Source organism: Tenrec ecaudatus, chromosome 4 (genome assembly GCF_050624435.1).
Source record: "Tenrec ecaudatus isolate mTenEca1 chromosome 4, mTenEca1.hap1, whole genome shotgun sequence".
In the NCBI taxonomy this organism is placed as follows: domain Eukaryota; kingdom Metazoa; phylum Chordata; class Mammalia; order Afrosoricida; family Tenrecidae; genus Tenrec; species Tenrec ecaudatus.
Window position 1 is genome coordinate 73,041,537 of NC_134533.1, and position 25,939 is coordinate 73,067,475.

At 44.3% G+C, this 25,939-nt stretch overlaps 1 protein-coding gene across 5 annotated transcripts in view; it reads left to right on the forward strand.

Annotated features, from left to right (window-relative positions):
* The window catches only part of UVRAG (UV radiation resistance associated), a 276,222-nt gene that overhangs the window by 186,122 nt on the left and 64,161 nt on the right, over positions 1-25,939 (forward strand). For 4 of the 5 annotated variants that reach the window (XM_075546293.1, XM_075546292.1, XM_075546294.1 and 1 more), the window contains one exon: positions 15,352-15,430. In XM_075546293.1, coding sequence (XP_075402408.1) covers positions 15,352-15,430 — 79 coding nt within the window. Of the gene's footprint in view, positions 1-15,351; positions 15,431-15,749; positions 15,857-25,939 lie in introns of those variants that run through there. The other variant, XM_075546296.1, reaches the window with a different exon arrangement.

Consider the following 25,939-nt stretch of genomic DNA (forward strand, 5'->3'; position numbering starts at 1 on the left):
CAGAGCGGTTAAGTGCTCTGCAGGAGAAAGGCGTGGCAGTCTGCCCCATAAAGACCGCAGCCTAGGAAACTCAGTGGTTCTGCCCTGCCCTTGAGCATCTCTCTGATTTGCCAAGAACTTGACTGAAAGAATCAGGATGGCTATGAACAGAAAGCAACAAGTAACAAGTGTGAGGGCGATTGTGGGGAGATTGGAAGCCAAGTCCGTGCATTGCTGGTGGAATTGTAAAAGTGGTGCCTCCCCATGGAAAGCAGCCCTTCCTCAAAAAAGACAAGCATCGACCTCCGGGTGACCCAGCAATTCCATACTCGAGGGGCCCCGAAGGAGTGGCCAGTCGGAACTCAAGCAGATGCTTGCAGTTGCTGCACTATTTGCGACAGCCCAAAGGAGGAAGCACTTGAAATGCCCATCAACCAGTAAACAGGATGTGGCGGGATAGACATGCACGGAAATATCACTCAGCCATATAAAGAGGTGAAGTTTGGCTCCAGGCTCTAGCACTGATGACTCTTGAAAGCCTAAGGTAAGGGAACGAAGTCAGGCACACAGTTTCTTTGCATGGTGAGCAAAACAAATTGGAACTGGTCGATCAAATGATGAATGCTACTTATGTCATTGGATTGTTCATGTAAAAGATGCTGAAATGGCAAATGTTTTGCTATAGATTTTCACTTTTTAAAAAATGAGGTCCCCTAAAAAGAGAGAGTGAAAGCAAAGTCCCCACATTTGACTGGGCTTTTCAGAGTGTTGTTAGGTGCCTCCCAGTTGCCTGTGATCCAACACTGCCCGGCCTGTGCTGTCTTCATAACCGTTGCTATGTGGGAATTGGTTATGTGAAAGTTTCATCTAAAAGTTACTCTGTTCAGAATCTCTATGTTTGTTTGTTAGGTTTTTAAGTGCAAATTATATGCAAACTGCAGAACCTATTTGTTTGGCAAGACTTAGGAGTGATGCACTAAGTTGAGTTTATCCACTCAAACTAGCGAATGGAGCAATACTCAGAACTCACTGCGGGCGTGTCAGCACCAACTCACAGCAATTCTGTAGGACGGATGGGGTAGAACTGCCCCTGTGGGATTCTGAGATTGCAAGAGCAGAAAGCCGGTCTTTCAGAAGAGGGTGATCGTCTCAAACTACTGATCTTGAGGATCGCAACCCCATGTGTAGCCACGACACCACCAAGCCTCCTGACGGGACAACAGACTGTACGTGTGACTGTAGAGGTATCATGGTACAAGGTCATGAGCCCCATACATCACATTAGAAAGCGGTTTTGAACTTAGCCCTTCTTCGTGTTTAGCATCGTCTTTTTGGTGAAGTTATCTGACATTTAAACGATAGTGTAAACCTCACTACAGCACTGGGAAGCTTGACCAGCAATTTCATGGAAATGAAAGGTTAACAGAAATGAATTGGTCTAAAAGTAATGTCATTTCTAACGCATACTTTCAATTTTTTGAGACTTTTTCATCCAGAAAAATCACAAGAGAATGTTTTTCTCATACGTTTGTGCGTAAAAGCTTTAAGCACATAAATAGCAACAATGGCAATGGTGACAGAATCCAGAAACCCACACAGAATTAGAAAGAATTACTTGGGTCAATAATTAAAAAGACAGCCCAATCACAAAATTGCCAGAGGATCAGAAGCAAGTCGGAAGAGCAGGATCGCTTTGTGTAGGATGGGGTAAGGCTCTTAGTAGAGGAAGAGCGTCTTGGACAGCCGTGGCAGAAACAGGAAAAGTCAGAGTCCAGTGAGGAAGTTGGACGAACAGAAAAAAAGACACTCCCCAACCCTTTGGAGAACTGGTACAGTTGGACGAAATGGACCAGGCAGCAGGAAGCCATGTTGGTCCAGCCTCAGAATGGAGCCCCAAAGGGGGTGGCAGGTGTAGACATCCTGGAGGCTGTTGCTTCTGCATCTCGTGATGGTCATTGTGGGTCAGCAGGGCCAACAGTAAAGAGCAAGAGGGAGATGCAGGCCAGCAGTGTGAAGACGAGATGGAATCTATAGGCAGCTTAGGGTCTCCCTCTCTATTGTGTCCAACCACCAGGATCTTCACTTAAGTCTTTTAAACCTCATGCAGACTGATCTTTCGTTCATCTCTAACATAGAACCGCACAGGAAACAATTTCAGTTTAGTCCAATTGGAGCGGTTGAACAAAACATAAGATCTAAGAGATTGAGTACTCTATTTTAGGAACACAAAGACTATTGACAACAATTGGAATCACTCCATAAACTGTCTTGCTCTTGCTGTGCTTCGAGTACCCGTCCACGTGCTCAGCTGTCACAAAGGCAGTAGTATGAGACCAGTGGGGTTTTTGTCTCAACACATTGATGTATAAATTGAGTCCGAGAACAATTTGCCAGGGTCTAGTAAAACTGCAAATACAGTTCCAAAGCATATTTTGTTGTTGCTGGTGTTTGTTGCCCGTGGATTGATTTAGACTCTTAACAAGCCCATATGTAATGGTGGAAAGTAAAAAGTTTAAATCTCCTTCAGCAAGAGGGTAGAGAAACAACCAATTAGGGATCCAAGGCAGTGTGGGGGTCAAGGTCTGAAGGCAGGAAGGGCCAGGAAAGGACTGATGGAAACAATGGCACGGGGAGGAAGTGGGAAGAATGCGATTAAGAGCATCCCAGGGGGGTTGCAGTCAATGTCACAAATTGTTGTTCAATTTGTCTGTGGATTTTCACCCAAATTGTTCTTACCTCTGGTGGAAGAATGAAATGAGCTCTCCTTACTCAATGTATTTTATTTCTCGGGAAATCAACCATACTCAGCCCTCAAATTATGACATGTATGCATACCTGAACCCAAACCAAACTCCCTGCCATTGAGTCAGTGCCGGCTTACAGCAATCCTGTAAGACAAGGTAGAACTGCCCCTGGAGAGTTCTGAGACTGGAAAGCTTTGCCAGAGGAAATCTCCGTCTTTCTGCCCTGGTGCAGCTGGTGGTTTCAAACTGCTGACCTTGTGGTTAGCAGCTCAACCTGTAACCACTAAGCCACCAGGGCTCCTTCTGTGTATCCACATGTCATTTCCAGACTAAAAATTTGAGTAAAGCTGGGGGAAAATAGGGTCATTTGAGGGTTTGTATGTTTGTAATGGGAACCTCAAATGAACTGTGATCTGAACATAGATCATTAAATGATCACACATAAAAATCCCAGGGCTGATACGGCAGCCGCCTAATGCACCAGAGAACCCGGGCTGCTTTCAGCTCTGCTGTGCCCTCCCTAGGAAGTGGCCCTCATAGGCCCAGATGGTTGTTGGAAGTCAGTCAGTCAGTCGGTCAGTCGGCTTCCCACAGGAAAGTGGGGATGGCCTGCTCAAACTCAGGGGTTCCACTGGCTTCAGAAGAGGAAGAGCATGGATGCTGAGGGGGACCAGCAGGTTTTGCCACGGTGATTTTTAGAATTAAAGGCTGTAGATTAAGCACAGAGCCTGACACGGAAGGAAGCTGAGGAAGCGGCTCATTTAGTCACAAGTAATGACCATAAGGTTTCTTATGTGCTGTGCTAGACGCCCCTCAATAACAGTGCATGGATTACATAAAACCATAGCGATCAAAAGAAGAGGAGAGGACGCCTCTGTGGAAAAAGAGGTGTCAACAAATGGTGAAAGCCAGAAAATACAGAGGAGCAGCAACTGACATTGCAAACCAGGTGATTGTAAAGCCTAAGAGCCTGTCGAGGGGCAAGCTAAGAAGCGCACTGATTTGTGCCGTAAAAATCAAGAAGCACTCTGGAATGGAAGCCAGGTGTCCGTGGAGGCGAGGCAGGTGTAGCCGGAAGTCCCCATAAGAAATCAGCATATCTTGATTCTCCGCCTCTCCATTCTCCCCTCACCGACAGGGGACAGGACGCCAGGCTTTCCTACGGGTGCAGGTGCCAAGTCTACACGCGCCTCAGTAGAGTGCCAACCGCTCACCTTTGGGGAGCAGCCCGGCGCTTATCCATTTGTACATCCACAGGTGCCACTCGTACCATGAAGGAATGAACCAAGAAAGAGAAATAATTGAAAGGGGGAAGCAGCGGTTTCAGACTGAAGGAAAGGAAACCCTGAGGGTCAGACCTCCACGGGCCCAGTGAGCAAGCGAGGCAGCGGCTCCAGAAGCGCCCTGGAGCGCCGAGCTCACCCGATGCGGGATATTAGATTGGGAGGAAGTTTGTATCACTCATAGGGAGTCAGAGAAAACCAAAAGTTTAAAAGAAGATTTTAAAAGTGATCTATTAAAGGGGCCAGCTGAAAGTAACAATGACTCGGTCAAACTGCCGGTTAAATTGACCCAAATTAACCTGTCAATTGACGTGCTGCTGGCAGGTGTGTAGAACGATGTGAAGCCAGGCACAGATATTACCTTGATTTTGAAAACAGCGAATGTTCATTTCTGTGTGTTCTCTGTGACTTCCTCGAATCCAATCCCTTTTCATCTGTGTCCACGCCACTTTAATATGCAACCACGTGACCTGTTTTTAAAGGCCTGCTACCTTGGAACGTGGCGCACGATTTCCGCGGCAGTCAAGCAAAGCCCCATGGGATTGTGCACCTTCAGATGATGGGTGGACACTGGGAAGCCCTCGGGGGGCACATTCAGATTTGCACTGGGGTCTTGGGGAGACTGCAGAAAGGACAGACCGTTAGCCTTGGGACCGAAAGGCGAGAGGAACACGAGTCGTAGATGAAATGCCAGCTGTGGCCAGGTTGCCAGTGGCACCGGGACGGGAAAGTAGATCTGTGTGGGAAAGGCGTCTGGCGGAGCTGTGGGCGGCTGTGTTGACTTCTCCACCTCGCCTAGACATTTCTATTAGTCACTCTTTCCTGGGGATTTACTCCTCCCTGCCCTATCACCGAGACGCTCTTAATGTCATTGACTTTACCATGCTGGTGAGATTGCTGCTCTCGCTCTCTGCTGGCATCTTGCCTCCTAAATTTTTGGTCCAGTTTAAAGAGGGATAAAGCGTGGGGGTGGGGTGGGGGGATGGGTAGGGGGTCTCTGGAGATCTTGGTTTTACCTGGCCAAATGTAGATTCCCTGCTATCGATAGGAACTAGCTCAGACCCTCACAGGCAGCTAGAGACAACTATTATCTTTTGTGAGTTCATGAAATTAAACAGCCATTTCCTCCATTTGAACATGATTCTTGGGACCCTAGAGGGATTTAAGAATCATTTATGACTTTTTTTTCTCAAAGAGATGTCATAATTCCATGACTGTAACAGATTTACTCTTCTGTTATTTGTCAAAAATGCTTTTCAGAAGTAATTGGGCGAGAAAGAGAGAGTGTGTGAGTGTGTGGATATGTGTGTGGGTGTAACATCCTCCAAATTCAGGCTTTTGTGTCCTGGGTTTGTTTTCCTCTATATTGTCGGGTCCATCAGAGGAAAGGCTGGCTTAGAATGAAATACCAGAGCTGAACCATATGGTTTATTCCAAATTAGAACCAGGTGAAGGTCGCTATACGCCAGCGAGCTCTTACAAAAGCTTCAGACTCCAGTTTGTATTAAAGGCAGGTGGTTATATGTACAATAAAAAGCAGTCACCAGCACACCGGCTTATTGACACATATGTGATTGATCTTTTTGGATAAAAACAAGGAGGAGTTAATAAATCACCGCACATAGCTATAAAGATGTTTGGGCTTGAAAGCCTAGCCTGTAAGAGCAAACGCGGACCTTGAAGGAAATTTATGAAGCAGAGAGCCTTTTAGCTTTACTTAACAGCTAACATCTGACTGACCCAAGGGGACGGTGGAAATTTATTGCCGGGCCATTCAAATATTTAAGCTGTTGTGTGATGTTGAACAGGTAAAGATTAGCCCAATAACAAATATGAGGCTATAAAATAAAATGAGATTTCGATGACTTGTAAGTACTTGTCAGAGGTCAGGCCCAAATGACTGGTCAGAAATGGGGAAAAGTCGTTGATAATTAAAGCAGATTGATTATGACAGCTCAGATGTTGGCATTGGTTGCTGTCAGCCCCGTGATCAGCAGAGGTGTTTCCTGCCCTCCTGCGAAGCCCATACTTCCACGGGGGTCTGAGGAACCTCAAACACATCTTTTCTGTGCTCTGAAATAGAGAAGATGGTAGAGTTCACATGATTCCTCTTCTAGTTTCCTAATGGAAATATATCCTCCTGAAGTGCATTTGGAATTGATGGAATTCCTAGACCGCATATTAACTCTAGAAAGACGGGCTTTCTCTGACGTGTGTGTGTGTGATTCTGAGCTCTGACATCCAAAAAAGCAAGTAGAAGTTTTTATGCTTTATGATAGATGATCTGAAATTAACTTTTAAGACTTTAGTAAACCGATTTATGCACACGGTTATTGAAACATTGAGTAAAATTAAGTGTATGGTTTTTTGGCATGTTTTTTTAACTTGTGCACCTATGGCTGAATCTTTCATTTATGTTCGTCCTAGAATTCCTAATATAGGTAATATTGCTACCAGGGCTTTAGAAGCTGCATTTTGGATTTTAATGAGGCCTTTCATTATTGGTGGTGACAACCTCCGCCTTTTCAATTTAGTTTTAAACTCAAAATGTTGTCATAAAAGCTGCCTATACTGGTGGCTTTCAACATGCTAGCATATCAAATCAGGTGATGAATTTGGTAACAGTTTGGCTCATTAACATCTGATTTGTGGGGAGAAGAAATCCCACAAATGTTTATAGAAATCATGAGTTTAAAAGAAATATATAAAACAGAGCCCATGTATGGGGTTATTACCAGAGGGGGGAAGTGTGTTATTGAGTAGAAAGCATAAGCTTAAGAGACCAACAGACATGGGCTAGCATTCCACCTCCACCACAACACCCATCATTGACTCCGCCCTCCATGCCACAGATCTAGTCCAGATGCTCTAGAACCTGATAGAACGTTCATAAAACTGCTTTCCACCCCTGGGAGAAAGATTCAGTGGAATAAACAAGCCATTAAAATGCAGGTAGTCCCCAGCTAATGACATGGTTCTGTCCCAGTGGCTCCCTTGTTAGTCGGTCCTGGGTAAGTGTGTCCAATGTAAGTCAGATACCTCTTCTTTTTTTTTAAAAAAAAAGCTTTCATTATGACTGCCTTTTGTTACCCATAGCTTTATAGATCCGGCATTTTAAACAGTAAGTCACAAACTTGAACATCTGCAAGTGAATACCTGAGAATAGCACCAGCAAGTTACATGCTGCCTCATAGTGCTAACAGTAAATTTTACTTTTAAAGAAAGCAACGACAAAGCCCGTCACAGGGGTGTTTGTCAGCCCTCAGACGCACCCAAAGCCGATGACCCCCTGTCCATGGTCCAAGTACTGTGTCAGGGAAGACAGGGTCCAGTGAGGACATGTGGTAGAGAGGTCCGAAGTCCAAACTGGGTGATGGGTGTGGTGGGACTGAGAGGAACCTCGGTGGCTTTAGGCACTTGACTGTCTCCATCAGAGACAATGGTACCAATCAGGCACGTGCTGGAAGTCTGCAGCTGAGGTCTTCCGAGGGCCAGTGCAGGGCCTGCTGAGTATTAGATGACCAGTAAACAGCCCGTCGTCAGCCCTGCAGCTGTGGCTGCTGTTTGGGCGGGGCCCGCTAGCGCTTTAACTGTACTGGCAGCCCTGTTCATCTCGCGGTCTTCAGCCTGGGGGCCAGACCACCCTTTCACAGGGGTCGCCCAATTCATAACAGTAGCAAAATGACAGTGATGAAGTAGCATCGAAGATAATGTGAGGGCTGGGGGGCTCCCGAACATGAGGAGCTGTGTGAAAGGGCTGCGGCGTGAGGAAGGTGAGAGCCACTGGTCTACACGGTGCTCGAACACGGTGCTTCCTCCTTGCCAATATAAGCCTCTTTGGAAGCTGAGAATTGTTTGTTTCCAAAGGGTGTCTGTTTTGTGTCTGCCCACTTAGAGGCCAACCCTGAGCCTCCTCTCAGTCCCCACGGCCTCTGACACCAACTGCAAACACAGTGGGTACGGCTTCTTTTTTGTCTCCAGTGGGGGTGCTTTTTTGACCCTTACTGCCAGAGCTGGGGCAGATCCCACAAATTAAAGGCCACAGTTCTGAAGACCGCAAGTTCACCCAAGACTTCACATACCATCCCCAAGAGCGGGGTCCACATGACACCCTCGCGTCTGGCCTGATTACAGATGCTAGGGGGCTCTCTGCCCTCAAGGATGCCACCTATACACTTATGCACCCCCGAGTCAACCCCCACCCCTTCTGCCTGCTTGTCAATGAATTTAGAGTTCCCCTTTACCCTTTTGGGTTTGATAATTCCCCAGCATGACACAGAAATCAGAAAAGGGCTATACGTAGGGCTGCATTTTTATTAAAGCCAAAAAGATACACATTAAGCATTGCAGAGGGTGAGGTCTGGGAGGGTCTGCAGTCCAGCCCGCCCATGGCTCAAAAGGGACATAGCCACCCTCCCAAGACTGATGCATTTCCCCAACCAGGAAGGCCCCCACACTGTTGCCCAGAGCTTTTATTATGGCTCCACTATAAAGGCTTAAGTGAGTGAATTCTTTCTCACATGGATGAACTCACGCCATTGCCCCTGGGCTGATAACATGTGTAAGTCTTTTGAGCATGCTCAGCTTCCACTCAAGTCATTTCATAGATAGAACCTGTTAGGTTGCCGTGGCTTGGAGTCCTTCCACAAGTGACAAATAGGCCAATTCCTGCGAAAACCCCAAGGATTTAGAAATTACCTCCTAGTGACCGAGCACACAGATGAAATTCTTTAGTAAAGTTAATTCTATATCCTACCATTGCCTAGATATTGTGGAACTCAGAGAGAATGAGTGATATGAATGCTGGATCTGAAAATCTTTGACTCTTCACTGTATAAGGAGACTTCAAAAAATTCCTGGAAATTTCCCATTAGCGTTGGTGGTAGTTATATAATCCTCTGTCATTTTGAGGATTAAGAATGTAGGGGTGGAGTCTAGCCTGTCAATCAGATCATAGCCAATGAGGCCTCTGTGTGGGCATGGCCTTCTCCTGGGAATTCTGGGAAATCCAGTACTTTCTCCTTGGAGGCAGGAGAGACTCTCTCACTACTTCAGTGGGAGACATTGTAGCTGACAAGACACATGGAACAACCCTAGAGCCCTGAGCCAGACCCTCAAGCCGGAGAAGCCACAGACAGACCCCTGCCAGCACTGAGATGCTTACCACACCACTGGACCCAAAGACTTTCTACCCACTGGCTTGTGATCATCCTGCATTTGGCTTCATTGCATGTGTTTCGTGAGTCTGAAGAGGACTTTATAGACTGGTATCAGACATATGGGCTAGTATCAGACTTATGGCCTTGGACTGGACTGGGTTGGGATGTTTTCCTAATGTATAATTGCTCTTATATATAAGCCTCTTCCTTATACACATATATGTGTCCATGGATTTGTTTCTCTAGTCTACCCAGACTAACATATCGTTTACTTCCATTTTTTATGAACTTTTTGAAGCCCCTTTGTATTGTCTCTTTAATTCACAGGGTTGTGAGTTCACTCCTTTGATTGTCTGTCATCCACTCATTTTTTGTACGTATTCATTTGTAAATATGTTGACTTCTCTCTGTGTAGGATTCTGAATTTAAAACCCATGACCTTAACATACTGATGTTCTAATAAGGTAAATAAGACCTTTGTATAAGCTAATATGTGAGGGAAGATCGTGACTAGGGCATAAGATGCTTCCTAATTTAAGAGGGGCAAGAAGATGTCTAAAATGCAGCATCTCGAGGCACTTGCAGATATGAGTGTGTGCACGCTCTTCTGAAAGGATCATGATTGGATGCCTACTATGTCCTAGTACTTGCGCTGGTCCCAAAGTATTCACCTGTATTTAAATTCTCAAAGCAACTCTGAAAGATTGACATTAGTAAAGCTATTGTAGAGATTTAGAAAACAGGTTTAGAGCAGAATGCCCATATTCATACGACAAGTTAGTAGTAAAGCTGAGATTTGGGCCTCTTCCTTCAACTTCACACACTTGACCACCTTTCTGCCCTCTCTGCCTCTCTATCGAGCTGCTGGTTGGTTCCAGGTCCAAATTGTGGCATGCTCTAAAGAGACTAGACAGAAAGTATCCTTAAGTTACTGAGAATTTTAAACAAACCTCCATTATAGGGACATAAAGTGACAGACTGTCTTTCGAAATTTCAAATGGTGAATGTTTTTGTTTGGTTTGTTTGTTTGTTTTTGAAATTCATGTTCCAGATGGAAATATCTTCTGGCACAACTAAGTATGATTAGTGTATGCACCTTGCATGGTTAATTATAGTTTTGTTTTGTTTTTAACATTTGAAGCTTTTGTGGGAAACAGGTGCTATTAAATCCAGGCAAGTGCAGATTAGCTGTTAATGTTGTGGAATGTGATTTTGATTGGTTTGGCAGATTTAAAAAAAATGTTTTTCTACAAAATCGACTATTTAAAAAGACATGGTTTTTCCATCCTTTAATTTTGCCTCCACACTGTTTTTCAACTGTTACAAAAGAGTGTGGAAAATCTAGAAGGTTCCTACAAGGAAATTGACATTGAGTTCTTTAGCAATTTCCACCACCCTGCACCTTCCCAAGTAAAAAGATGGGAATTATTTTTAACCTTATTGCTGAAATGGTCTGGAATTCCATTCTTCTTTTAGTACAGCTTTGCCTTCAGACGACATTTGAGGTGAGAACGAGAATACTCTGACTTTCATTACATGATTTCTCCATAAAGACTTGGGATGACATAGTATCACCTGTCATATAAAAGTTAATCTCTTTAGACTGTAATGTGAGGCTAAGCCAAAAAGTATTGGTACAAAATCATAGACACCTTTATTCAACAAAAATATCAGAATGTGAAGTTATCGTTTCTTGACCAATCTTCCATCTAGGTCTGCCTACTCCTGAGGGCAATGTTTCTGCCTCTCTAACCCTTCAACAAAGAATTCTGTGCTCCACCAGCCTGTGTGACCACGAGGTGTCGAAGGGATCAGGTACCAGGCATCAAAGAACAAAACATCATTTCATTGTAAATGAGGGTGAGTGCAGAGCAGAGACACAGAGCCCATCTGTAGGCAATTGGACACCCCCTCACTGAAGGGTTGCCGAGAGGAGACGAGCCAGTCAGGGTGCAGGGTAGCAACAATGAAACATACAACGTTCCTCTAGTTCTTAAATGCTTCCTCCCCCCACTCTCATGATCCCAAGTCTACCTTACAAATCTGCCTAGACCAGAGGATGTACACTGGTACAGATATGAACTGGAAACACAGGGAATCCAGGGCAGATTATCCCTTCAGGACCAATGGTGAGAGTGGTGATACTGGGAGGGTGGAGGGAAGGTGCGGTAAATAGGGGGAACCAATTACAAGGATCTACATATAGCCTCCTCCGTGGGGGGTGGTGGACAACAGAAAAGTGGGTGAAGGTACATCGGACAGTGTAAGATATGACAAAATAATTACAAATTATCAAGGGTTCATGAGGGAGTGGGGAAAGGGGGGAAATGAGGGGTTGATATCAAGGGCTCAAATAGGAAACAAATATTTTGAGAATATTGACACAATGGATTATGGATTATGTTAAGAATCATATGAGCCTCCAATAAAATGATTTTTAAAAAAGAGTTCTGTGCTCTTCAACTTACACAGTTTGAGTGTCTCAAGGAACTCAAATCGTGTTCCTTTTAAGTGCTCTTTGAATTTGGGGAACAAAAAGAAGTTCGAAGGGGCAAAGTCAGACTGTCGGGTCGGAGGGGTAAAGTTCCCACCAAAATACTCAGGACTGCACTTGCTCCTGCCCCCAAATAGCCGCACATTGTCCTGATGGTGCAAATACCCTGCCCTCTTCTCATCAGTGCAAAAGGTGTTGTTAGGTGCCATCAAGGAGCAATTTCAGATTGGGTAGCATGGAGACCAGCTGGCAAGGAGTTACTAAAGAGACTATTAAAAAATAAGAAATCCTGCAAGTTCAAAGCTCCAAAGATGGGGTGACATCAAGCTGGGCTTGTTCACGGAGCATGTTCTTGAGCATGGCAAATGAGAAGGAAAGCGATAAGACTCTCATCAAAGAAGCAACCCATCGAATGGATTTTAAGGAGGTTAAATTGTGTAGGGGAATGGGGAGGGTGATTTGATTTTTTTCTTTTTTTAAGTCACGCTGGCTGTAGGAAATGGAAAAAAATTCTTTCTTAATATAGATTGAAACTTTACCACAAGCTAATTGAAATCTATTACTTTCTCTATATTACTCTAAATTGCCTATAATACTTAAAACAAAAGATCATTTATGGAGGAATGTATTTTGGTCCTTAAAGTCAAGCTTTTAACCCAAAAAAGACCTGAAGTTTTAAAATAAAAGTGGATGCTGTTAGAATAACACACGCGTTCCCAATCTTATTTGGCCTACAACCCCTTTTCAGGGAAAAAAAAACGACTCAGCGCCACGCCCCTCCCCTCCCCTCCCCTTCCCTCCCCGGCGATTACAAACATTAGGTCTGTAGTCCATCATCAAGATAAAGCGGAGGTATCTGCTTTTGCAGCCCCTCCGATCCTCCAGTGCCCCCTAGGGGGCAGCATCACCCACTTTGCGGAACACGACTAGAAACCGAGGTGCAGATCGTCTTTAAAGGGGCTTCTTAAGGCGTACACTATGGACTGTTAATCAATAATGACCTTTCAACGTAGAACCTTACGTTTTCACAGTGAAGTGATGAGACAGCGGCCGTTTCCCATCGTGTGTGTGTGGGGGGGGGTGTGACCAGCCCACAGCAAACTCAATGGAGGGCTTCATTCGGTAATTAGTCTGGCTGGCTGTACAGTCGTTCTCCTTCTTGATCATAGAAAGAGAGTAGAGAGAGAAAATATACTCACGGAAGTTCACATGCCCAAATTTTTTCGCTTTTTTTTTTTTACATGCTAGAATGCTGAGGTACCCCTACACACACACTTTTTTTTTTTTTTACCACTTCTTTAGAGTTCATGTAGCTTTCAGATTTCACAGACAGCTAAGGATTTACTCCTCTCGATGGCAGGTTATCTCACAAGATGTGGAGTCTGGTCTTCTGAGTTTCCTGGCAGCAGATGCCCAGTAGTTACCAATATGTTTATCTAATCTGAACCTCGTGTCTCGGGAATAATTCACGGTTGTTATTTCAGGTTAACTTTTTAGAGACATAAACATGGAAAAATTTTTGTTAAACTAGAGTTTGCATTCTTTGGCAGACACCCCGTTTTTATTTTGTTTACTACTTTAAATATTGACTTAGTTCTTAAAATACGAAGTAGTAAAGGATACATATAAAATATAGAAGAATCGATGCCCTGCCCTTACGGTATGAAACAACTGACAACCGATAAACCAAAACCAAACCCACTGCCGTCAAATAGGATCTAACTCATAGTAACCCTATTTGGGTCTCCAAGACTAAATCTTTATGGGAACAGCTGGGTCGTCTTTCTCCTATGGGGCTGCTGGAGGCTTGAACTGCGGACTTTTCAGTTAGCAGTCCAGTGCCTACATAGGAGGATGGTAGAGTGAGACGAGAATCAGCAAGGCCTGGGGGGCCAAATAGGATTTCCAAAGGAGTGTGGAAGTAGTGGTTGGATCAGGAGAGAGAGACAGTAAGTGAGCAAAGGTGGAGAAGGGGAAATGAGAATGGTGTGTTTGTGAGATTGAAGAAACCACTTGAGTCTAACGTTTAAATAAATCAGCAGACGGGTCAGATCACTTAAACCTTGAAAGTTAGGCAGGGAAGTTGAAATTGAAAACAATTGCTTAAGAGCCAGGCCTGAGAAGTAGCATGATAAAAAGTTACTTAAGAGAGGATATGTAACTTTTTCTGTATCCTGCTTTTCAATCTCAATGTGCCTCTCCACCTTATTTTTTTTTCATCCTTATAAGAAGACATGCGTGACGGAAGCAGGAACAGCAGTGTCTCCGCTTTGCAGCTTAAGAAATGAGTGGTAGAGAAGTTATGAGAGTTACTAACTAGTAAAGCCATAAAACTGAGGCCAGAAACCTCGTTTTTTCGGTCATAATAACATTTTAAAAATCCACGCTCCCTCAAATCCATCCATCAGTGACAAGGGATTGGCATCAGGCCCCTGGCTCGGAAGGCTTTGGAAGCACTATTGAGGAGCACTTAGACCAGTGATTTCAGCCAGAAGCACCTCTTACTTTCCCCAGCCTCACCCCCGGCCACTGGGCCATGTCTGGAGACACACTCAAGTTTTCACCGCTGGGAGATGAGCTTGTGGGTAGAGGCCAGAGATGTTGGTAAACAATCTACAGCCTCACAGCAAGGAATCATCCAGAATGATCTAGCCCAAAGGTTAGTAGTGCCAAGGTTAAGAAATCCCAACTTAGAAAAATGACTAGCAGTGAGAGGAAAGATGGAACTTTTGCCGAGGGAGCTGTCTTAGCCACTTGATGAATGACTGGCTACTGAAAGACAAAGAGGACAGATCATACTTGAATGTCGCTCGAAGCCTACAGTAACTAACAGAACAATGTTGTCATGGAAAACTCGGCTGGAGAAAGTGTGAGTTTGGTGTAAATCATGGCCTCAGAACATAATTGAGTATGCATTATCACTCCAAATGAAGAGGCAGAAGCCATCTTAATATGCACTATAATTTTTTTTAAAGTCTCATCTTTCTCCTCAAATCAAAGCAACCACACTCACTGCCATCGAGTCGATGCCAACTCATGTAGGCGGGCTTATCGGTAGGACAGGGTAGAACTGTTCGTGTAGGTTCTGAGACTGTTTAACTGCAGGGGTAGGAAATGAGAAATAAGGAAATGTGTTCCCTGGAATAACTCATGATCTGCATGAAGAGCCAGCCACAGATCCTGTACCTTTCTTGTTGCTGTGAGGCACATTGGAACGGAAAGTCTTGTGAAAGCTCCGTGGCCCAGGCACATTGCCTCGGGGCAGCTACAGCCAAATAGCCACCCCAGCCAATGGGACTGAATGTTGAGTCGCACTGTTGGTACGTTTCTGAGTGCTACCTGTTTTCCCTTTAAGTAGAAGCTCAAGTGTCAGATCTCAGGTATCAGTGGGAACATTTTCAAGGATCTGAATCTTGGCATGGCAAGCTAATGAAATGGAAGTAGGAAGCTGGGCTCCCCTCCTTGGGGTCCTTGGGCTGCTTTGTGTACATCTACTCCCTGTTGAATAGCCTATTCAGAGGCCAGCCATTGTTCTGATTTGACTAGTGTTATAGGCTACAGAGACCTACAAGATAACTTCGTCTAATCCCTCAGATGTTTATTCTCCAGCTAAAGAAACTTCAGCTCTTGCCAGCAACTTGGAAGTTATTTTGACTTCATTTTGGAAAACTTCTGATGTTTACTTTTCTTAGGTTCCCACTGTATCCAAAAGGAGGGGAGAAGTTGCTATTTGATTATGGTGTGTATCTTCTGAACAAAAATATAGCACAGGTAAGTAACTCCTGCACCCATTTCCCCACCCAGCCTGCTGCCTTTAAGTGCTACGCTAACGGTTCTGCATCCAACCTTTTCACTGGACTGATTGTTCTAAGCCATCATAATGACGACTGAGAAGCTTCTGGTGAATCTGCCTGCTGAACTCAGAAGCATTTTTTGGTGTGGTTACTTGATGCTAGACTGTACTTGAATGTGTTGGTTTGCTTTTGCGCTCCTAAATTGTATTTAATTTTGCTATTGTGAGACCAATTCAACTGTTTCTACATGTACTTTGTAGTGACTTTGACGACATGCCTCTCCCTCCTTTTCACAGCAGTCCCTGCCTGTTTAACACAGACTCACCGCCCCTGGAGCTGCTCTTCAATCTTTCTTGAGTTACTGTTGTCAATTTCATCTCCTATAGCTAATTCTTAAAAGAGCGCAAGGAAGACCTTTTATACTTAGTCTACTTAAACTAAACAATCATTTGGGTTTTTTTGGTTTTTAATTGTTTTATTGTTTGGTGTTTAGAAGCCTCTAGAAGATGTGTTGGTCTAAGGTTTAAAGATTATTTCAGGGGTTCATCTACTGTGTGGCACCCAGTAAAATCCATGAGAATTTGATACTCTGTTCTGCATGCCCCCCTTTGATCAAGATTCTTCTGTGGCATCTTTGATCAAAATGGTATGGTATGGTAGCTGGGCACTCTCTGAGTCTTCTGATCTCATGACAGAGGAGGCAGTTATCCACACCGCCTAGAGCTTCCTCCTGTTCCTACTGTCTTTCTACTATTGCTCTAATTTTGTACCTGGGTGGGTGCTTGAAAGCTTTTAAGATCCTGGAGGTAGAATAGAAGCACGGAACATATTCTTAAACCAATTTACTGAGCTATCTCATAAAACCATAACCCTAAATTTCTGAGCCAAATCACCAAAATCCCATACACATAAGCCACCTCGGCAAGTAGTCCTCATTTTTTGTGTGCTGTCATTATAAATACATCTATCATACAAGTTTTGCCAATTCAACTTAATAAATGTGTACAACTTACAGCAATTTTAATAATCAGCTGTCATACCCTGAATTTATGCAATATTTCCATCACTGTCAACTCTTCTCCCCTCCCTCCCCCTCACTCTGGGTTACCACTTAATAAATCTTGGCCTCTATACATTTGCCTCTTATTTTTTATATAAGTGAGGTCATTCAATTTCATCCTTTGTGATTGGCTTATTTCACTTAGCATATGTCTTCGAGTTCCACCCACACTATAGCATGTAGACTTCATTTCTCCTAGTGACTAATGAGTAGTATCCCTCTGTAGGTTTGTGCCACATTGTGTGTATCCATTCATGCATTGATGAGCATTTAGGGTGCTTCCCCCTGTTGGAAGTAGTACAGTGATGAAATTGGTGTACTAGTTTCTTAGTCTCTGCTTTCAAGTCTTTGGGGTGTATACCTGGGAATGGAATTGCTGTGTTATGTAATTCTGGAGCCCAGTTGGCATAGTGGTTACACATTGGGTTTCTGTCCACAAGGTCAGAAGCTTAAAACTACCTGCTCCTCCAAGGGAACAAGAGGGGGCTATGTTAGTCCAGGTTGACTCGAGAAACAAATTCATAGACACTCATGTGTTTAAGAGAGAGCTTTATATCAAAGAGCAATGGCACTTTAAGAAAACACCCCAGCCTAGTCCAGGTTAAGTCTATAAATCCGACATTAATCCATATATCCTACCAGTCTGTAAATTCTTCCGACTCACGCAGCACATGCAATGATGCTGGATGTAGGAAGAAAGACCTCAGACCAGTGGGCAGAAAGTCTTGTGGATCCAGTGGCAGTGGAAGTATCTCAGTGCTTGCAAGGGTCTCCAAGTGGCTCCTCCAGTTCCAGGACTCTGGCATTAGCATAGCTCCATGTGGCTTGTCAACAGGAATGTCTCGCAAGGAGTGAGAGTGTAACTGGCCTTCAGTAAGCCACTTATTTTTGTCATACCTCCAAGTGAGGTCATCAAACTGCAACCTATTGACAGGCTAGACTCCACCCCTTCACAAGTTGACAGGAGATTATGTAACTGCCACAGAAGCAGTTCTACCCTGCCCTGTAGGGTTGCTATGAGTCAGAATCGATCACTGGCAGTGAGTTTGGTTTGGGGTCAATTTATGGCAGTTCTAGTGTGGGATTTGGGGGATCCACCATACTGTTTTCCACAGTGGTTATCCTGTTTTGCATTCCCTTCAGTAAAGGATAAGGATGTCAACTTGTTCACATCCTCACCAACAGTTATTTTCTGGGGGCTTGTTTTGTTTTAGTCGTAGCCTTCCTAGTGAGGGTTCATTGTGATTTTGATTTGCAACTCTCTAATGGCTAATGATGCTAAGCATCTTCTTATATGTTTGGTGGCTATTGGAACATCCTCTGGTGAAAAGTCAACTCAAGTCTTTTGGCCATTTTGTGATCGGCTTATTTGTCTTTTTGTTGTTATCTAAACTTTATATATATATATATATATATGTTATTAGATTCTTGTCAGATATACGGTTTCTGAAGATTATTCTCTCCCACTGAGGAGCTTGTCTTTTTACTTTTTTTGATAAAGCCTTTTGGTGAACAAAATTTAAATGTTTAATGATATTTGTATCATATTTTAAAGTTTTATTATATGTAGTTATTTTATCTCTTGCCATTTGTGCTGTTATTATATTAGGAAATCTATTGTTGAAAGTTCTAAGAATTTTATGGGTTTAGGTTGTGCATTTCGCTCCTTAATCCACATTGAATTTGTTTTCTGCACATGATATAAGGCATGGATCATGTTTCATTTTTCTGTATGGGGGAATGCAATTTTCACAGTGCAGTTTATTGAAGAGACTCTTCTCACCCTATCAAATAGACATAATACCCTTGTTAAAAATCAATTGGTCATAAATTTGTGGGTTTATTTCTGGACTTTCAGTTCTATTCCATTGATCTATGTGTCTATTATAATATTATTTTATTAGTGTTAGGCTGTTTTGATACGATAGTTATATAGTATGTTTTAAAGCACAAAGTGTGAGTTTTTATTCATCTCTTTCAATGTCGCTTTCACTATTTGGGCTGTCTTACCATTCCATCTAAAGCTGAGGGCTGGGTTTTCTATTTCTGTAAAGAAGGCCGTTGAAATTTTAATCAGGATTGTATGAAATCTTTAGATCGCTTTGGGAAGTTTTGACATGGTAAACAACATGAAATCTTCTGGCCCATAAACAGAGCAGCTTTCTGTTTATTTAGGTCTTCTAAGGCTTCTTGCATTGGTGTGTTATGGTTTTCATTGATAAGTCCATCACACCCCGGCTTGGCTTTATCCCCACTCAGGCATTGTCTTAGCTGCTCTTGTGGAATGTGCAGGTTTTATGACATCTGCGCCTGCAGCGTGATTCGCATCAGCTTTCTTCATCAGCTTTATCCAAACCCTCCTTGTATTCCTGTAGGAGTTGCTTGTGGAAGGAAAATGCAGTGCCTTTGTCAAGTCCTTAATGGTCTCCTCACCGTATTATGCAAGGCCCCAAAGAAAAGACCAAGCATCGCACTTAAATAACCTCCTTCTACCTGTCATAGAAAGATGATCAGACGCTGGATTTGCCTTTTCCTGAAAGACGCATGTGGCATTTTGCAGCACGCTTGGCTCTGCTTCCAGCGAGGAGGCTTTCCATACATTTTCTAGTTGTAAAGGAAGGCTAGCCTCAGTGATTTGTTGCTATGAATGTCCTTCCAATTGGAATAGCACGTGATGCGTGCCCAAGGTTCTGCTGTTATTTAAATACATTGTCAGCTGTGTCCCTAGACTTTACAGTTTTACAGAAGCAAGAAGATCTGGGGTACTGTTGGTTTTAGGAGTCCATTTTACCTGATTCCATGGGAATCCAGACTTGCTTAATGATTACCCTGTTCATATCAGATAGATGCAGAAAGATTCCTCCAAACAATAACATCGTTGCCTTTCTTCACCTCATTAAAACCTGTTTAAGATATTTTCAAATTCAACAATTTGTCAGATTCATATTTTTATTAATTGTCAAATTTCTAGTTTTCAGTCCTCGTTCATTTACTTCCCAACTTCACACTCTTGGCCATCTCAGTTACACGACTTTTATGTGTGAATTTTTCCTGTGAAATGGATGAAGGTTTACAGAGCAGATGATCAGTGTTGCAGTCAACAATTCATATGCAGTTTGTTTCATCTCGTTCATTGCAGTCCCTCCGTGTCACATCTCTTATCCACGTCCTCCTTGTTTCCCATTTCTATTCCTCTTTTGTTTTTCAGCCCTTCTGAACTTTGTCCTTGGTAAATGGTTTTAATCTCAAATGGTTGGTTATCCTGAGGTATGCATACCTCCCTGCTTTGGGGCTCACTATGGATCTGGCATGTTGTCAGGAGATAGCAGTCCCCGGATAAGGACATCGTGCTTGGTAAAACAGAGGGGCAGTGAAACAGAAAACCCCCACGAGATGGATGGGCACAGCAGCTGCCACAATGGGCTCAAGCATAAGAACAATTGTGAGGAGGCCGCAGGACTGGGCAGTGTTGCTATGAGTCGGAACCAGCTCAGTGGCAACCTAGCACCAACAATAAGAACAACGGTATCGTTTAGCTGGGAATCGAGCCACAGAGGTGAGTTCATTACCAGACTTGAAGGGTAGCTAAGGGCCAAGGGCTTAGGAGTTACAGTGACCTCTAGCCAGTGACAAGCCTGGTCTCCTTTATAACTTTGAGTTTTGCTCCACAAACATACAGAAAGGCTATTTGTACATGGGTATCTATTTATCCTTTCTGAAAATACGTCAGTGTAGGAGTATACAGGGGGCAAAGTTCCTTCGACATAACTAGACACCTTGAAGGAATGAATGGCTGACCTGGAACATCAGGTCCATTGGTGCAGCATAGTCCACAAAGACCATGTTCTATACTCTATTTGGGTGAGTAGCAAGAGGGATCTTAAAAGCTTGTGCGCAGCCATCTCAGTCGCAACTGTGAGTTTCTCCCTGTCTGGAGGAAGGAAGATGCTGAAAAGTGCAGATGCATGGAAGTCACTAGGCCAGTGGACTAAAGGACCACGGACACTTGACACTTAGACCTGAAGAAACAGCCGGCACCAGCTACCCCCCCCCCCACCTGCTCTGAAAGAGATTACATGGGACGCTCCTGGATGTAGATGCGAAGGAAGTACGGGCTCATACTGCTCTGATTTCTCCTTCCAGCCCATGTTCCTCCCTCTGGGCAAGTAGCTCTGCTGACAGTCTCTCGCCCTTATCTTTCCACATGCCATTTTCCCCACAACTGATGCTTTTCCTTCTTGCACCCTTGGCAGACAAGTATTTCGGTCTAAGAAACAGTACCCTTCATTTTAAAGCCATCTGGCTCACCGCCCACTGCCCGTAGCTTTCTTATGCCATGGAAAAGGTGCCGCGCTGACCGCAAACCTGGCCAAGCAGAGCCTAGCCTGAGTCCAGCGAGGAAGAAAGAAGTCTGAGCACATGAGGAAGACTCATCACCTGTGAAGCCAGGCATGGTGGGACAGCGCACATGGAGCTAGATGCCCATGATGTAGACATCCCTATGTAGTTAAGATGAACTGCACAAAGTAGGAGCGAAGTTCTGGTCTGACTTCAGAGGTTTCTGCCTTCCTCTGGGTACATAGACTCTTAACACTCTGAAGGCTGTTAGAAGCTTCCACGTGAAACCTGCTCCTGATTAAGTCTGAGACAAAATGCCTGGATTTCTTCCTAATCCCCCGTTTCTCTCTCTCTTTAGACTCGCTCGCTCGCTCACTCACTCACACTTCTCTAGTCCCAGTAGGAGTATCAAAGGATGGTAGCAAGGGTGACGTGTAATGTGTTGCACTTTGACTGCTAGATGAAAAGTCAGCCGTTGGAAAGACCTGCTGCTCCTCGGGAAGCGTCACATCTTGGAAAGGGCAGTTCTCCTGTGTCCTGCAGGGTCACTGTGAGTCAGCATCGGCGCGAGGGCAGCGAGCTCAGAAAGCTTTGCCTGCTTTCCGAGCAAAGCGTGCTGGGGGCTGACTACGGACAGTGGAAGTCGTAGGACTGTACCTGTTTGCCCCGGACTGTGAGAGTCACGCCTGTTTGACCTGGGTGACAAAGGAGCCGCAGGCCGTGTTCACGCGGTTTCTTTTCGTGCATGTAAGTTTGAAAACCTTTCATTGTGACATAGTTGGTAGCTTACCAAGTAGCTCCTCGGTTTCACATGTATACACATTTGTTTCCATCCTTCCATTTCAGTCCCCTCACTGTTTTCCTTGACTCGAACCAAGGCCCCAAGTCTGCTGAGCTGGTAGAAGTGGATTACTTCCAATAGTTTTGGGCTTTTCCAACCTTTTCAACAATTGAGAGACTGTGTGTGTGTGTGGGTGTGCGTGAGAAGCTATTCGCTCTAAATCAGGAGTGTCAACTGGTGGCCCGCGGGCCACAAGCGGCTCCCGAGGTAATTTTTTTGTGGCCCACGATGCTCTGAAATAAAATGTAATGAGGGAATTGTGTTTATGGTATTACCTGGATCTCCCCTAAGCGCTCTTTTCTTTATAACATTTTTTTTTCTATTTTCATTTTATTTCAGAGCATTGTGAGCCACAAAAAATTACCTTGGGGGCTGCATGTGGCCCACGGGCTGCCAGCTTGACAGCCCTGCTCCAAATGCACAGGGATGCAAGTATGTTGTGGGAATTTTAAGGTGCTCTGGTGGCGCAGTGTTAAGCACTTGGCTGTAACTGAGAGCGGTGGTTTGAATCCGTCAGCCGCAACCGGGAGAAGGATATGGCTGGCAGTCTGCTTCTGGAAAGACCACAGCCACGGAAACCATGCAGGGCAGCTCCGCTCTGCCCTATAGGATTGCTGGGAGCCCGTGTCAGCTCGACAGCAGCGGGCGTACAGGTGGAGACTTTAAGTCATAAACGTCTTATAAATGGGCTTTCTTGGGTGTCAGAGTTTACGCAGGAAGCTTCCTTTAAACATCTCGACAGGACCTCCTAGCAAATGTGTGACCTTTCGTTTTCTTCACTTAAGTTGTCTGTTCTTTGATCTCTTTGTGTTCTGTGAGGAATGTCTTGTTTTGTCTTTGACCTTATTAGCCTCACTTTATCATGTTTGATTTGTAACCATTAATTTTTATGGGTCCAACCAGGCATCCTATCTGAAAGATTCTTTCTGGCTTTTGACGGTTTGTTTTTATATACGTATGTTCTGGGAGATGTTGTCAAAGGGGAGCTTGTCTTCTGAGGCAGTCTCATTTATACTCCATCTCTGGAGAGGTGAACAAACCGGGCTGTGAGAGGGGCCCACCTCCGTCATTTATAAGCCACGTTAGCGGAGGTGGATGAAAGTGCTGGCGTGTGTTAAAGTGCCAGTGAAGAAGGAGTGAAGTCATGTAATACTGCATCCATAACTTGGTCGAGGATTTGAATAGTCAATAGGACCTTTCATCACAACCAGAAGTAGTAGTAAAATCACTTTTTTGGTGGAGGAAATGACAGAATTTAGTGATATTTGTTACTTCAGTATTTGGGATCAGGCCAGCCCAGGTTTTGAAAGCATAAGCTCAGAAAGACAGGCCTTCAAGTCGAAATCCTCAAGTGTTGTTTGAAGAGCTGGGAGGGTTGGTAAGGCCTGCTGGCCTCCTGCTTGCTGTCTAAAGTGTGTGTGTGTGTGTGTGTGTGTGCGCGCGCGTGCGCGCGCACAGAAATCAAATAAAGCAAAATGCCTCACTTTCTGCACTATTTACTAATGTTTGTCGAGTAGTCAGCCTCCTTGGCTGGAAATAGCCTTCCTTGTGGGTCAGCATGTAGCACTGTAGGAATGGGCCTGTCAAAATTCAGGGTCCGTGTAATTAGCAGTGATTTAAAAAGCCAGGTCCTGCCATAGATGGTCAGTACTTTTAGAAGCACATTATATAAGAATTTATGTAGGGCATGCACAATCGTTTGCATCTAGCACCTGGTGCATCAATAATAACAGAACAAAAATTGCCTTCTATTGTGGAGAGGTTTCTATTTTATAAATTACGTACATATATACCCATTAGCTCCTCGCCATCATTCTGCCAGCCAGACAAGGCAGGTTATGTTGACTGCCTTTGAAGACAATGGGTCTTTGGCTTCTTTCACCCTAGTGCAGCCTCTCATAATCTAGCAGGCTGGCGGAGATTCTCTAACTTCAGCATATTTCACTGATCTCTATATTTCCATCCCGTAAAGCACACAGAACCAAAGAAGGTGTGATATGCATCCCCAGGTGACATGAGTACACAGATGAGAGCAATTTTGTACATCATTATTTTAATCATTTTATTGGGAGCTCATACTACACTAATCACAATCCATAAATCCATCCAATGTGTCAAGCACATTTGCTCATTTGTTGCCATCATCATTCTCAAAACATCTGCTTTCCACTTGAGCCCTTGGTATCAACTCCTCATTTGCCCCCTCCCTTCTGTTCCCCCCTCCCTCATTGAACCCTTGATAATTTGCAAGTCATTATTATTTTGTCTTACACTGCCCGTCTCCCTTCACCCACTTTTCTTTTGACCAACCTCCAGAGAGGAGGTTATATGCAGATCCTTGTAACCAGTTCCCCCTTTCTACCCCACCTTCCTTCCACCCTCCCGGTTCACCCCTCTCACCACTGGACCTGAAAGGTTCATCTGTCCTGTATTCCCTGTGTTTCCAGTTCCCATCTGTACCAGTGTACATCCTCCATGCATCATATTTTTATTTTATTTATTTATTTTTTAATCATTTTATTGGGGCTCATACAACTCTTATCACAATCCATACATACATCAATTGTGTAAAGCACACTTATACATTCGTTGCCCTTGTCATTCTCAAAATTCTTTCTGATTGGGTTCCTGGAATCAGCTCCTCATTTTCCTTTTCCCCTTCCCCTCCCACCCCCCGTTCCCTCCTCCCTCATGAACCCTTAATAACTTAAAGATTATTATTTTATCTTACACTGCCCGACATCTCCCTTCACCCACTTTTCTGTTGCCCATCCCCCCAGAGAGGAGGTTATATGTAGATCCTCGAGATCGGTTCCCCCTTTTTATCCCCCCTTCTTCCCTCCCCAGATCACCACACTCACCACTGGTCCTGAGGGGTTCATCTGTCCTGGATGAACAGGGATGTGTTTCCAGTTCCCATCTCTACTGTTGTGCATCCTCTGGTCTAACCAGGTCCGCAAGGTAGAATTGGGATCATGATAGTTGGGGGGAGGAAGTGTATAAGAACTAGAGGAAGGTTGTGTGTTTCATTGTTGCTACACTGAACCCTGAGTGACTCATCTCCTTCCCACTACCCCTCTGCAAGGGATGTCCAGTTGTCTACAGATGGGCATTGGGTCCCCATAATGTGCTCCCCTCATTCACAATATGATTCCCCCCAACCCCGCCTTTGGTGCTTGAAGCCTGCTCCCCTCAGCCCTTCATGATCACACATGTTGGTGTGCTGCTTCCATGTGGGCTTTGTTGCTTCTGGGCTAGATGGCCGCTTGTTTATTTTCAAGCCTTTAAGACCCCAGACGCTATATCTCTCGCTAGCCAGGCACCATCAGCCTTCTTCACCACACTTACTTATGCACACATTTGTCTTCAGCCTTTATGTGGGGAAGGTGATCACACAATGATGGTTTTTGCCCTTTGGTGTCTGCTACCTGATCCCTTCAACACCTCCTGTTCACACAGGCTTGTGTGCTTCTTCTCTGTGGGCTTTCTTACTTCCGAGCTAGATGGCTGCTTGTTTGTCTTCAAGCCTTTAAGACTTCAGACGCTATATCTTTTGATAGCTGGGCACCATCACCTTTCTTCACCACATTTGCTTATGCACACGTCTGTCTTCAGCGATCATGTCAGAAAGGTGGGTATCATGAAATGACCGTTTAGCTGACCAAGGTGCTCTTGTATTGAGGGAATGCACGTGGGGAAGCCCAATGTCCACCTGCTACCCTACTACTAAATTAATAAATATATGCACATAGGTCTATTTCTCCCATAATCATAAATATATTTACATATGTATATGTCTGTATTTAGGCTTCTACGTATGCCCTTTGCCTCCTACTCCTTTTCTCTATTTCCTTACACTTTCCTCCTGTCCCACTACCATGTTCAGCCTTCATTCTGGTTTCAGTAATTCATCTCAGTTATCTTGCCCTTGGTCGCTCCCTACCAGTTCTCTCATCCCCTCCCTGTCACTGGTTTTGACCCACTCATTCCCTTGCCCCTGGGTTGGCCAACACCTCCTCCCTTCCCCTACCTCCCACACGCTCATATCCCTCTGGGACCATTGGTCCCGTTATTTTCTTCTCACATTGTTTGTCCAGCCTATCTTATCTAGGTGGACTTGCAGATATATTAATATGTGCATAAAATTGGGGATGGCTTTGATAGCACCAAAGTGGCCTCATAAGAACATGGGGATGATGGCAGCAACACCGACAAGTTAACAAACAAAGAAGCCACTGACATACAAA